This window comes from Microtus oregoni, unplaced genomic scaffold, assembly GCF_018167655.1.
Source record: "Microtus oregoni isolate MIOR12 unplaced genomic scaffold, Mior012 000000F_ref0000247, whole genome shotgun sequence".
In the NCBI taxonomy this organism is placed as follows: Eukaryota; Metazoa; Chordata; class Mammalia; order Rodentia; family Cricetidae; genus Microtus; species Microtus oregoni.
In genome coordinates this window covers 13,569,778-13,582,534 of record NW_024543059.1, presented here as the reverse complement: position 1 = coordinate 13,582,534, position 12,757 = coordinate 13,569,778, and the positions used below count along the sequence as shown (strand labels likewise).

Here is a 12,757-nt window from a genome sequence, read left to right as displayed (position 1 = left end):
TTGTCTTGGGCTCTGCACACTCCTAGACTCCAAACAATGCACCTAGGAGCCTGTTAGCAATCTAGGACACCTGTTTGCATAGAACTGCATGTATACATGCTCTAAACAATGGAAATAGTTACTCTTCTCTGCAATCCTTGATAACACCCCATTTCCCTGCAAACACATCCTGGAACACAATCTAGGACTATGGGAAGTGGGCTGGTCTGGCCTAGACTGGATTTGGGTGCAAGCATATAAAGTCAGACTGTGTCCTCAAAGTGAACTTTCAGAGAGGAGAGAGCGCTGTGTTACCATCTTATGCTTCACATAATTGGGCATGCATAATGATTAAAGTCAGATGCATCACGGGCAGGGGTATGGGCAGCAAGGAAGGGTTCATGTAATCTAAGCCTGTTGGTTGAAATAGCGAATTGCCCAAATTATAGCCCTAATGCCCAAACTCCTCTTCTTGAGCCCCATAAAGGGAACCCCCAAACAATAATCAGGGCTCCTGAGTACTCTCACTCATGTGCCCTGTTGTCAACCTTTTGGTTTTTTGTTTCTTCGAGACGGGGTCTCTACATAGCCCTGGCTGTCCTGAAACTCACTCTGTAGACCATATATACAATGGAATTGTTTATAGGAAAACGGATGCCGGTCGAGAGAATCCAATTGAGTGAATTAAGCTAGTCTCAGAAGACAAATATACATTCTCTCCCATTCATGGTTCCTACATCTTACGTAGATTCATAAAATCATGTATGTACATATGGCATGGAAGTGTCTGGGGAACAGAGAACATTAAGGGGGAGAGGAACAGGGAAGATAAAAGGGGAGTGGAGTTGGGGGAGTACTCTCAACACACATCATAAACGTGTGAGAATTCCTGATGTAACACAAAATGTACAATGAGTATTTTCACCCCTGACTGAACACGGCGACATGACGCCACCCTAAAGACCTGAAATGACAAACTCCGGAGATGAAGGCAACAGCATGTCCCGCCATGTCTGGTGCTATAGCAGGCCATCAGATGATACCCTTGGGAACCTCAGGCTGAGCCCAAGAGCAGGAAAAGAAAGAAGAGGACAAAAACAACCAACCAAACACAAAGCCCACCAAGGGCAGGGGCCTGGGGAAGCGGCTCAGTTGGTAAAGTGCTTGCCATGTGGGCATGGAGGCCTGAGTCTGGATCTCCAGAGCCTATATAAAAACCAGGTGCAGCAGTGATCCTATGTAATCCCAGCACTGAGGGCCGCTGAGACGGGAATCTCCAGGTCTTGCTGGTCAGTCAAATTAGAGAGATCCAATTTCAGTCATAGATCCAATCTCAGAAATAAGGTACAGAGTGACTGAGGAAGACACCCAAACTTGACTTCTGACCCTCACATGTATGAACATACATGTACATGTACACTTGTATACACCTGTGTATACAACACACGAACACACACATACCTTCCCCCACCCCTTCCCAACTCCAAGGACAAAAAAACTGTTCAATTCACCATCTGGATGTGTTACCGTGGAGTCATCATTGTTAGAATAAAAAAAATCTAAACCCTGTGCAATTGGCACTTTGATTGGAAATTTTCTGCTTTATCTATCTATGCAATAAGCATATATAACACACTTGCTTTGAAAATATCCCATGCAGTAGGCCTGGAGATACACACACACCAGCCTCCCCCACCTAGAGGACACAGGACGTAGTAGGGGATGCAGACAAGTGACCATCACCTCTGTAACCCCTCACATTCTAAGAGATAGCTTCCGGAGCTCGCTAGGACTGCCTGCTTGATGTGGCCACAGGCGGAAGCTACACGTCTGATGAAGTCCCCAAGGACGTTCTCACCTCCACTGTGATGAACACCTCCTCCAGGTGGCTAGCGAAATTTTCCATCTCGATAATCTGCTGCTCCAATCTGCACATGTTTTTGTGAATTTCATCCTGTGGAGCAGAACAAACAAGGCATTAATGCTATGCTTGTTCTAACGTCTTTAAATTAAAAAATATGCATATGGGTGCTTGTCTGCATGTCTGTACGCTGTGTGTGTGTGTGTGTGTGTGTGTGTGTGTGTTTAGCAGCCACAGAGGCCAGAAGAGTCCATCAGATCCCCTGGGACCACAGTTATAGGTGGTTATGAGCTACCGTGTGGGTGCTGGGAATTGAACCCAAGTCCTCTATAAGGGGAGCCAGTGCTCCTAACCGCCGAGTCATCTCTCCATCCCCCCATTCCATGCCTGTAGAGGCATGTAGGATGCGTTCCCTGCCCGCCTCCCTGAGACACACATACCCTCTGCAGACAAAGATGGAAGGAGACCTGCTACCTTGGCGCTTTCCAGTGCTTTGTTGAGTGGCATAACTTCATGTCCCTCGTGTGCCTCCACATCCTTCTCAGCAGTTCTTACTGGCGTCTTGCAAGTAGCACAGAAAACATCAACAGGTTCTTCTTCTTCATCCTCCTCCTCTGGGATGACGTAGCATTCATACTCCTCGCTGGCACGGCCGTGCGTGTACCTGTAGGCTTCCCGGAGGTCTTGGCACTGACCAGGAAGGCCGTAGCCCAGGTCCTCGGCCTCAGCTGCCTCACTAAGCCCCCAGTCTCTCTGCTCCCTGGCTGGGTCTCTCCTCCTCGGGCCATAAGGAGGATACTCCAGAGTCTCTAGTCTGTGCTCATCAACAAACTCATCCCCTAACTCATGGTCATCTTCAAGTCCATATAAGTGGACGAGCTCATCCACTTCCTTCGGGAGACTCTTGCTGTCCCCTGCCCCTCTCGGCTCACTGGTCAGTTCAGCCTGGTTTACTTTGCTCCTGATTCTGCCGCTTTCTCCCGGGAAGAGCTGCAGTCTGTCCTCAGAGTCATACAGGTCCATGTGATAGAAGTGGAAGTCTGTGGGGGCCCTTGACCCGCCCAGCCCCAGCTCCTCCCCTGCGTCCTCCTCCATTGGTACAGAACAGTCCTTCTCAGGCGGTCAGTGAATATTCTGAGTCCTAGGACACAGAAGAGATGGACGTCAGTTCCCAAGAAGGCATCGAAGGAGTTATAGTCCCAGTCCACATCATGGCAAGCTCATTCACCAAACTGTCCCGGCTGGGGGTGACTCACAATTGCTCAACACTCACTAAACCCACGAGGCACAGTTGAGCCATGGCTGGCTAGCAAGCATAGGGAGTTGAGACCCTGTTGCAGAAAGGCAGTGGGGAGCACCACCCTGAACCAGAATCACCATGAAGACCTTGTCTCAATCCTCAGCCCTCACAAACCAGGTAAGATGATAAATACTGATTATTTTAAGTAATCAAGCTGTAGAATAATTTGTTATAAGATGTAGAATAATTTGTTATAAAATAATAGTATGCATGATACCAGCCTCAAAATAACCTTCTTTCCCTTCTGCTACCATTTCCCCCTCTCTTTTGTTCATGCTCAGGCTCCTTCAAAAGACGTCATTGATAATACCGATCTTTACACCACGGCATGTGTATATGGATGGGGCTTTCCACGGGGAATGTGGGCACGGACACTGAGGAGTCATCAGCTTTCAGATCCTCAGGTTTGTACTTAGTCTTTCTCGGAGCTGCTTTGCCCGGGAATGAGGCAGCATCTGAGGTTCTCTTTTCTCAACAGTGCTTCTCTTCTTTATTATAAAAGCAAAAATATCTTTCCTGTTCATTCTGATTATTCCATTGCACAGTAGGCTTTCATCGCTTGGGAATTTGATAAGACCTCCAGGAGATTAGATGAAAGGACAATCTCAAGTCTCGGTACTGATGCTGAGAGTGAGTGACATTAATGAACGGGTAAGAAATTTTTTTTTTCAAGGTAAGTGCTTTCCAGCTCTCTGCTTCCAACAAAATTGCAAGAGGATCTAATCAAGTTGTCAGCTGATACGTTATTTAAGATAAATGTTCATGGCAGGTCATTATATAATTTTGGCATACATTTCAGAAAGAGCAGGCAGAATGGAATGACATTATTATAAATTGCTTCCCTTCCCATCTACTTATGCAGATGTATGATCACTCTGTGCTTGCATGGACAAGATTTAAAAAAAAATACAAACTCTCTAGAGGTGTATACACATTCTAGAAGGTGATATTTTCAAACTTGGGTTTGAGGTTTTTTTTTTAATAACAGATCAAGTCCCACTTGTTCATTAAAAGATGCATTTTGGGGCTGGAGAGATGGCCCTGTCAGCAAAGCGCCTGCCACAGGAGCACGGGGACTGGAGCTCATTCAGGTCAGGTAAGAACCAGAAGCATGGGTCTCTGTAACCCAGCACTGGGAGGTGGCAAAGGGACAGAGACAGGCGGATCTCTGGAGCTCAGTCATCAGCCAGCCTGAGCCAGTCGAGGAGCTCCAGCTTCGGTGACAGTCTTTGTCTCAAAACATAAGAGGGAAAGCTATCAGTGAAGGAACCTGACACCAACATCTGGCCTTACACACTCATGCCTATGTGTGCCCTTGCTCATATAAACACCCCCCACACACATATTTCCATTTTATTTTTAAATTATTTGCCAAAATTTGTAATGTCAAGTATTAGTGAGATTTTATTTTCCTGCAGAAGGGACGTCTGGTTAGCTGAGCATTCAGACATGCAGGACTGAGAAAACAGCTCACACCTCTTAGAAAAGACTGGATGGTCCTGTTGAGAATCCTCCACCACAGTGAGGAGTAAACCGAGCCAGGATGGACTGTGGTGAGGGGGACTGAGGTTAAGTTTCCAAGTCTTGGAGGCAGTTTTGGCCTTGGAAACCACTGAAGGGAGAAATGGACTTAGACACAGGTGAGGTGCACGGCAGCCTGGAGGTGCTGCTGATCCCTCAAAGACTTGGTATGTCAAAGCATGTTTTATGTTAGAAATGTCATTTGTTGATCATCTATGATACTGTCTTCAAAAGATATGCACATAGGATTTGGGACCTAATTTTCTTATAATCACAAGTCTCTAAATAGCTCATTCTTCTACTGAATCAAGTTACCAACATAATTTTTAGTTGAATACTTGCTGTGAGCTCTGATTCATGGGGAAAGGGAGAGAATGAAGAAGAGGGCCCATCATCTGAAAATGAACCCGAGAGGATGAGCACCGAGCCCTGCTCCAGGGGCCACATCTTGGACAACAGCAGCAGCAAGTCGAGGTTAGCCTGCAGTCACCCCACCTGGGCCCCTGGCTTCCAGGGCAATGGAGGATGACCAGGAAGCCCTCACTCTCAGGGGGATCCTGGGACTCTTTGCCAGCCCTGCTGGTATCACCGTGTGCCTGGACTATAGTGCTGGGTCTCATCCATTGCTTTGGCACTGGCTGTGCCTGGGGCTGGCAAAGTGTGGATGCCACAGAACAGGATACCACCAGGTGCTAGACACAAGGCACGAGACAGCGGCCCTGCTCTTGAGATGACCCAGACAATCAAGTGATTATCATGCCATCTGAGGCTGGGGCCTGACTTCTCAGAGATACTTCCTTCACTCTCTCCTGGTACTCCCGGTCTCTTCTCCCCTAAAGACTTAAGTCCCATAGACTAAAATCACAGTTTCTCCCTGAGGCTCCAATATCACACCTTAGTGTTGCTCTGTAGGCAGAATTTTTCTTTGAAGCCATCTTTTCTCCAGTCTTCTGACTGTGGGCCCCACGGCTCTTGGCGCTGGGTATCTGCCTGACATAGGCACTTAGATGTGTAGGCAGCCATCTTGAAGGCTCAATCACAGGCCGGTCTCAGCTCTTCTGGACCCTGACGCAGTCCCCATCTCCTAGTGTTTCACTCTCAAAGTGACAGCACACACCTTCGCTAGCAGACTTCTATGCTCCTTTGACCCCTTTCAGTATCTCCTGGTTAAATCTCACCCAGGGTCTTTCTGTTGAGAGCTTCCTTCTTCCTTCTTCCTTCTTCCTTCCTCCTTCTCTGCCTCTCCTCAGCCACCTACCTCCCCTACCCAGCCAGTGCCTGCCTCATCCTTCATGAAGACCAGCTGTAATGATTTCAGCCACATAAGACTGATACTTCCGGGTTCTAGGAGTCATGCAGATACAGACAAGCCCTCAGGCAGAAGTATCTAATGGCTCATGCATGACCCACGTGCGCACATGAATGGTTACATCCACATATGACTCAGCTAAGCCCTTACGTGCATACATGAGCCCCGTCATCTGCATATGACATAGCCATGTCAACTCCCTGTGCACATGCGCCAGGCAGGTTTTAAAAGCTGAACATGCCATCTCTCTCTCTCTCTCTCTCTCTCTCTCTCTCTCTCTCTCTCAAACACACACACACACACACACACACACACACACACACCCCTTCTCCCTTTCCCAAGGCCACTGCTCTCTAAATTCTGTCTCTGAGACACTCTAACTGTGTGACATCACAAAACTACCTCTCTAGACCTCCCTTTCACGGACTATAATACATGGCTATAAGCCAGGCTGGTTAATTAGTGATCTGTCTCAGAAGGTTGGCATTCGATGCAATAATGTAAGTATGTGAACGGTTGTGTATACATTGCTTTGCTCAAATTAAGCTGTCTACAAACATCCAATGCTTTTGTTCTTGTATTAATATTATTTGGACCAGCATCTCCCACCTTGGCCAATTCAGAAGCCTCCTACCTGGACTCCTTGGAGAGTGAGGACCAGGGATGGGGAGTGAAAGGCCACAGCAGTGTGGAGTCAGCTGCTAACTGCACGTTTGCCCCGTGAGAGCCACTGATTGGAGGAGGCTGAGTACCCTCATGTTCAGCTAGAGACATTACCTAATGAGATCACCATTAACCTCACAAAAACGTCCCAGTGGCCTAGGCAGAGATGCTCTTCTAGGGTTGGAGGGCCTCTAATTCAATTTCTAGATTTTAATATGTCAAGACTGAGTTTGGGGGAGGACAAGGGGCTTTTTTATGTCTGGGGTCCTCTGCATCTCGTTGTGTGCTAGCCACCAGTCCAGTGAGAGCTGACAGCCTATCTTAGGCTTACCATGCATTGGAGGATAAGCTCTCTAAAAATAACCTTACACCTCCATTTGTGTGTGTGTGTGTGTGTGTGTGTGTGTGTGTGTGAGAGAGAGAGAGAGAGAGAGAGAGAGAGAAAGAGAAAGGGGAGGGAGAGAGGGAAGGAGGGAGGGAGAGAGAGAGAGAGAGAGAGAGAGAGAGAGAATTCTGTATTATTCAGAGGTCTTGACCAGAAACACTTGCAACTCGAAGATAGAGCTCAAAGTACCACCACATCGAGGCGTGGAGAAGATTCCAACAAGACTGGCATTCCACAACTCACAAGCTAATAAGAGTGCAGCCTTCCACGCCAGCATCTGCTCTCTGAGTGTGAATGTCACCTGGTCTGCATGCTCAGCAGTGAAGTACGAATCCCGCAGCACAACCCCCAGCACACAGGTCCCCTTGGCTCCTGCACTTGTTAAATCTCCTAATAGAGTCAGAATGGGAGGGGGGGGGCACTGACCACAAATCACCATTTCATAATGTCTGAAATAGGGCAGTGAAGCAATAACCCTATATAAACAGTCTACACTGCACGTAGTATTGCAGACTCTTCCTCTCTCTGCATGTGGGCTGGAGTGCTGGCTCAGCTGTTAATCGTGTTTGCTGCTCTTGCAGAGAATCCAAGTTTGATTCCTGCCACACACACCAGGCTGCTCTCGCTGCCTGCGACTCCAGCTTGACCAGGTTCTGACACCTTTGGCCTGTACTCATGTACATACCCACATGCACACACACACATCAACATATCACTGAAAAATCTCTTTAAAAAGAAGACATTCATTTAAGCCTTATGTGTGAGATGTGTCTTAGATGGTTTAATTGGAAAAAAATCTCCTTGCTTTTTTTTTTTTTTTAACCTTCTAGGGAGCCTGGGCACATCTGAGAATCTACTGAAAATAATTCCCTAGGGGTGACACCGTAATGGGACGGACATCATCCTGCATGTAATAAGTGCTCGTCTGCACAGCTCCTAGCGAACCCCCAAGTGCAGCTAAAGAAAATTTGCCTTGCCGGGCGGTGGTGGCGCATGCCTTTAATCCCAGCACTCGGGAGGCAGAGGCAGGCGGATCTCTGTGAGTTCGAGACCAGCCTGGTCTACAGAGCTAGTTCCAGGACAGGCTCCAAAACCACAGAGAAACCCTGTCTCGAAAAACCAAAAAAAAAAAAAAAAAAAAAAAAGAAAATTTGCCTTTCAATGTGAGCTGTATAGGATGGCAAAGGTGGTTCTGACCAGTTTCCCAGGCCCAGCGCAGACCCCAGGCTTTCCTCAAGGACAGGCTGCTTACAGCTCATGAGGAAAACATCAATGTTTGAATCAAAGCGTGGAGATAACGAGTTTTGAGAAAGCATTGGCAGATTCCAATTTAAAAGTATTTATCAACACAATACCATAGCCAGAGCTCCAAAGCATTCTAGCAAATGGGCCCCGCACTTAAAACACTTGACAGACACCAGTCAAGAATCGTCAGCTTCTCCCACGTTTTAAGAGACTTTTCATGCCTGTTACCATCTTCAGGCAATGTGAATCCTTGCATATTCAAGAAGGCATGGAAAACATTGCCCCTGTCCGGTGCAGTTTCGTAGCGTCCTATGACAGCCCTTCCCAGCTAAGGGAAAGATGGCGCATTAACACAGCGACCGTGTTAGCACAGTGAGATAATACGGTTTACACACAAAATATAATTATCCCCAAACTTGCCTGCTCATTTAGGGGCCCATACACACGTCCTTTATCTCCGAGGTCCTAGGTTTCTGCTGGAAAACTGGATTTCTCTGTTCAGCCAGCTCCCCTTCCTGGTGACCTCTGGCTGCTCTGCAGGCTGGCCTTGCCTAGTCCACCCTGCGAAGTGGGGTGCCAAAGCTGGATGGTAATATGAGCTAGCTCCCACCACAAATAGCAACAGGGTTGCCGTGAGTGGCAGTCCAAATATAGACCTGCCACAGCAGCCTGGCCACTGCCTACCACTCCAGTGTCACCAGGAGCAATCACATGCTGTGCTCTGAAGGACTTCATTTACCGTGGGGGTGGAGACCCAGGACTCAGATGGCTGGTCATGTGTAGAGGGTTAGAGTTGCTATGGCCAGGCCAGAATGGAAATGCCCGCAAGTCCTGAGACTATGTGACTTCCACCTGGGTTTTCTCAAAGTATTTTGTGTACACAACTCTCCCATTATCCTTTGCAGTCTGGGAAGTGTTCCCCTCTCTCTGAATGAAGAACTAGTAAAGCCTGTGATTTCTGTTCCTTCTTAAGTGACACACTATTAAGTCTCTTCAAAGTCAGCAACTGAGCGTCCAGTTCTAGAGATTTATTTAAAGGTCAAACCTAGTTAATGGAGCATCAACATCTCTCTTCTGTAGCTTGGTCCTCTTTAGCAGGATGCCTGTCTCAGGAGAGTGAGAGGGGGGTGAAGGTGACTAGCTGGCTGTTTGAGTGGTTGTCACAACTGATGCTGACGCGGCCGTGGGGCCTGTCTCACTCTCAGCCATGATACCCTCATGTCTAGAGAAACCCACTGTGAAGAGCCCTCCCCTGAAGTTCCCACAACCTGGCAGACAGCCCTTCTCTCCCCAGAAGTCTGCTTTATTCCTCTCCAAAGTCATCTGGTGTCCCACCACCAGTGAGTTCTCCTTTGTGGAGGTGGCATTTGGGAACAGGAACTAGGTTACTCCTTGGTGTCGCTCTCGTCTGTTGGCCCCATCTTTACTCCCAGCAAGCCCTAAGCTGCAAGCGAACCAAATAAGTCTCCCTACCCCCGCCAACACAGCTCATTTTCTCTTCTGGAGCTCTCTCTCCAGCAGGAGCAAACACAGCTCCCTAAAGGGGCCATTTGAGGACCAATCTCTGGGTACCAGGTGGAGGGGCTATGGGGAAAAAGGGGCCTGAAGTGGAGGGGCCATGGATGGAGGGGGCACAGGATTGGGTGCATGGGTAGAAGGGCACAGGGTGGCGGAAGCATGGCCTACCTTCTCCAACCTGACATCTCCCCCCAGAGAGTCTGTCTCACTGCCCCTATCCCAGATAGAATTTTTTTTTCTACTCAGGCCTTAATTTTTTCCCCAATCATTTGAGAGGCCCAAGAAGTGTGACTCAGGCTCTAAACAAACCCTTTGCCTTGAGTATCATTAGGTGATGAGGAAGGATGGAATGCAGGCAAAAGAACACTCGAGTCATGACAGAGGCTATCAAGCTGACTATTTCTCGTTCCGAATCTGTCACACTCTTCTTTTGCTGTGGTGGGTATGCATAAGCATGTAATTGGTACTGAAAGGGGAAGAGGCTAAGCGGAGCTCCATGCCTTCTGAATGGCCATTCTGAGTCTATAGGAGTTTGTCGAGACGTATGCAGAGTTTGAGACTACGGGAAGAATGATTTCCTTTGGAAGTCTGTATGTGGTTATTTGATCTGGGGGTTTTGTATTTATGGTTTTGGCTGCTTCAGTATATATATATATATATATATATATATATGTATATACATATATATATATATAACATGTCATTACTTCAGTATATCCAAAAATATTAGAAACAAAATGAAAAAAATTATCTGAACTTGGTGGCTCTTGCCACCCGTAATCTGGGAATTTGGGAGACCGAGGCAGGAGGATCACTGAAGTTCAAGGACAGCCAGGGCTACATGGAAAAACCCAAACAGATAAAACAGAAAGTTTTAAAAAACCCATCAAGAAGGATAGACAAGCTATTCATCACTTCATACTGCTATGTTTTTGGTTTTTGATGTGGGGCCGGGGATTGACCTAAAGCCTGAAGTATACTTAGCATACGCCATACCAATGAGCTACCTTCAGCCCCATATAGTTTTGTTTAGATGAGCAGAAACTTGAAATGAATCTATTTTTAATTAATATATGATTTATTAGGTAATTGTGATACAGCCAACTCAATATTTGCAAGTATTAAGCAATGACATAGGTGCCTTCTGTTTTGGGACCCAGGGTCCATGCTAAACACATCTTTAGCGCCAGGTCACATACCCTTAGCCTCACGCCTACATTTTTTAAATGTGGATGTGCCCATGATATGTTAAAATACATATTAAATGGAAAAATATAAAATATCATTCCATTCCAAGTACACCAAGTACACACACACACACACACACACACACACACACACACACTGTATTAACATCTAGGTTCTTTAGAGAAAACAAACCTACAGGATGTTTATATAATTGAGAAATTTATTTTGAGGAATTGGCTCATATGATTATGAAGGCTTCTGCTGCTAGCAAGCTAAAGAGGACCTAGGAGGGCTGATGATGTGGTGAAAATAAGGGGGTGGTGAAAATGATGATGTGGTGAAAATAAGGAGGACAAAGATCCCAGTTTGAATCTGAAGGAAGGTCAAAACTTGGCATCCAGCACCAAGGCTCTCTATATAGAGTCCAGATAGACAAGGACCCCTCCCCCTTGAAAAAAAAAAAACAAGCGTGTGATCAGGCAGCGGTCATGATCAAGGTGTGGCCAGGTTGACCCTTATCTCCAGGTCCTCCCCAACTGACCGTGTTGTCAAGTAGAGTGAATTACTTGTGAAGGGTGGTGAAGCTTCCTCAGCAAAAATAATAAGACTTATTGTTGCTTGTATAATAAAGGTGTTTATGGGTCTGTCTGTTGTTCTTGGATTCTAAGGTGACAGGTTTAAGACAAGGCATCGTTAGGGGCCTTGCAGGCCCGTGTGAGGAAATGATTTTTAGCCAAAACACTTTCTTCAGGGTTGTTACAATACCCCAGAAGGCAGGTTTTCAGTAGCGAAAGGGTCTTGCTTAGCCCTAGTGGAGATGTACTGTAGATAAGCTCCCTTTCTAGGTCTCAGTTTCCTTGCCGTCGAGATAAAACTGGAATAGATTATATTTAAGCACGCTGAGTTGCCAACCAGGACGCTTGGAAAGCAGAAATCCTCAATATACCAAAACCACCGCGGACACTCAGTAAAGGCTTGCAAACTTGGCAAAAATAAATGTGCCTGCGACTCAGTTCTTTTTTTTTTGTTGTTGTTGTTGTTTTGTTTCGTTTTTTTTTTCGAGACAGGTTTTCTCTGTAGCTTTCAAGCCTGTCCTGAAACTAGCTCTTGTAAATCGGGCTGGCCTCAATCTCACAGAAATCCACCTGCCTCTGTGTTGGGATTAAAGGTGTGCGCCACCACCGCCCGGAGCTACTCTCAGTTCTTAACACCCACAGGCAGTCAATAACTGCTGAGTTCAAATGAAAGTTTGATCACACCAGCATTTGTGGCAGGAGCCACATCCTTAACAGGGTCCTGCTGAAGGAAATTGTCATTTTAGTGTAGAGAACTAAGACTGGCTGGAGAGATGGCTCACAGGCTAAGAGCACTTACTGCTTATACAGAGCACCTGCAGTTCGTGTCCCAGTTCCTTAGGGGGCTCACAGCTGCATAAACTTATCCTGAGTTTGGGGGATCTGACGCCCTCTTCTGGTACCGGTACTCAGGAGCAACGTCGTCCTGTCCCTACACACACGAGATTAAAAGTAAAATCTCTGCCGAGCACGACGGGGTGCGCCTTTAATTCTCGCACTCAAGAGCCTCGGGCTGTGGACCTAAAAGTTCAAGGCCAGCTTGGTTTACTTGGTGAGTTCAAGGTTAACCCGGGGTAAAAGGGAAACCGGGTCCCCCCCTCCCCCCAAAGACTTTTCATTGGCTCTCACTTAACCAACCCGATGCGGCCTCCCTCAGACAGCCAATCAGAGAAGGGGGCGGGAACAGTTGCGCGGCCGAGAGCAGTAGCGGCTC

General features: G+C 47.0%; 1 protein-coding gene across 1 annotated transcript in view; it reads right to left on the bottom strand.

Annotated features, from left to right (window-relative positions):
- Positions 1 to 8,820, bottom strand: part of Fsd2 (fibronectin type III and SPRY domain containing 2) — a 34,965-nt gene extending 26,145 nt beyond the window's left edge. The window contains exons 1-3 of the mRNA XM_041641651.1: positions 8,684 to 8,820; positions 2,315 to 2,981; positions 1,838 to 1,933 (exon numbers count right to left, since the gene is read on the bottom strand). Coding sequence (XP_041497585.1) covers positions 1,838 to 1,933; positions 2,315 to 2,935 — 717 coding nt within the window. The 5' untranslated portion in view covers positions 2,936 to 2,981; positions 8,684 to 8,820. The remainder of the gene's footprint in view (positions 1 to 1,837; positions 1,934 to 2,314; positions 2,982 to 8,683) is intronic.
- Positions 8,821 to 12,757: the final 3,937 nt, after the last annotated feature.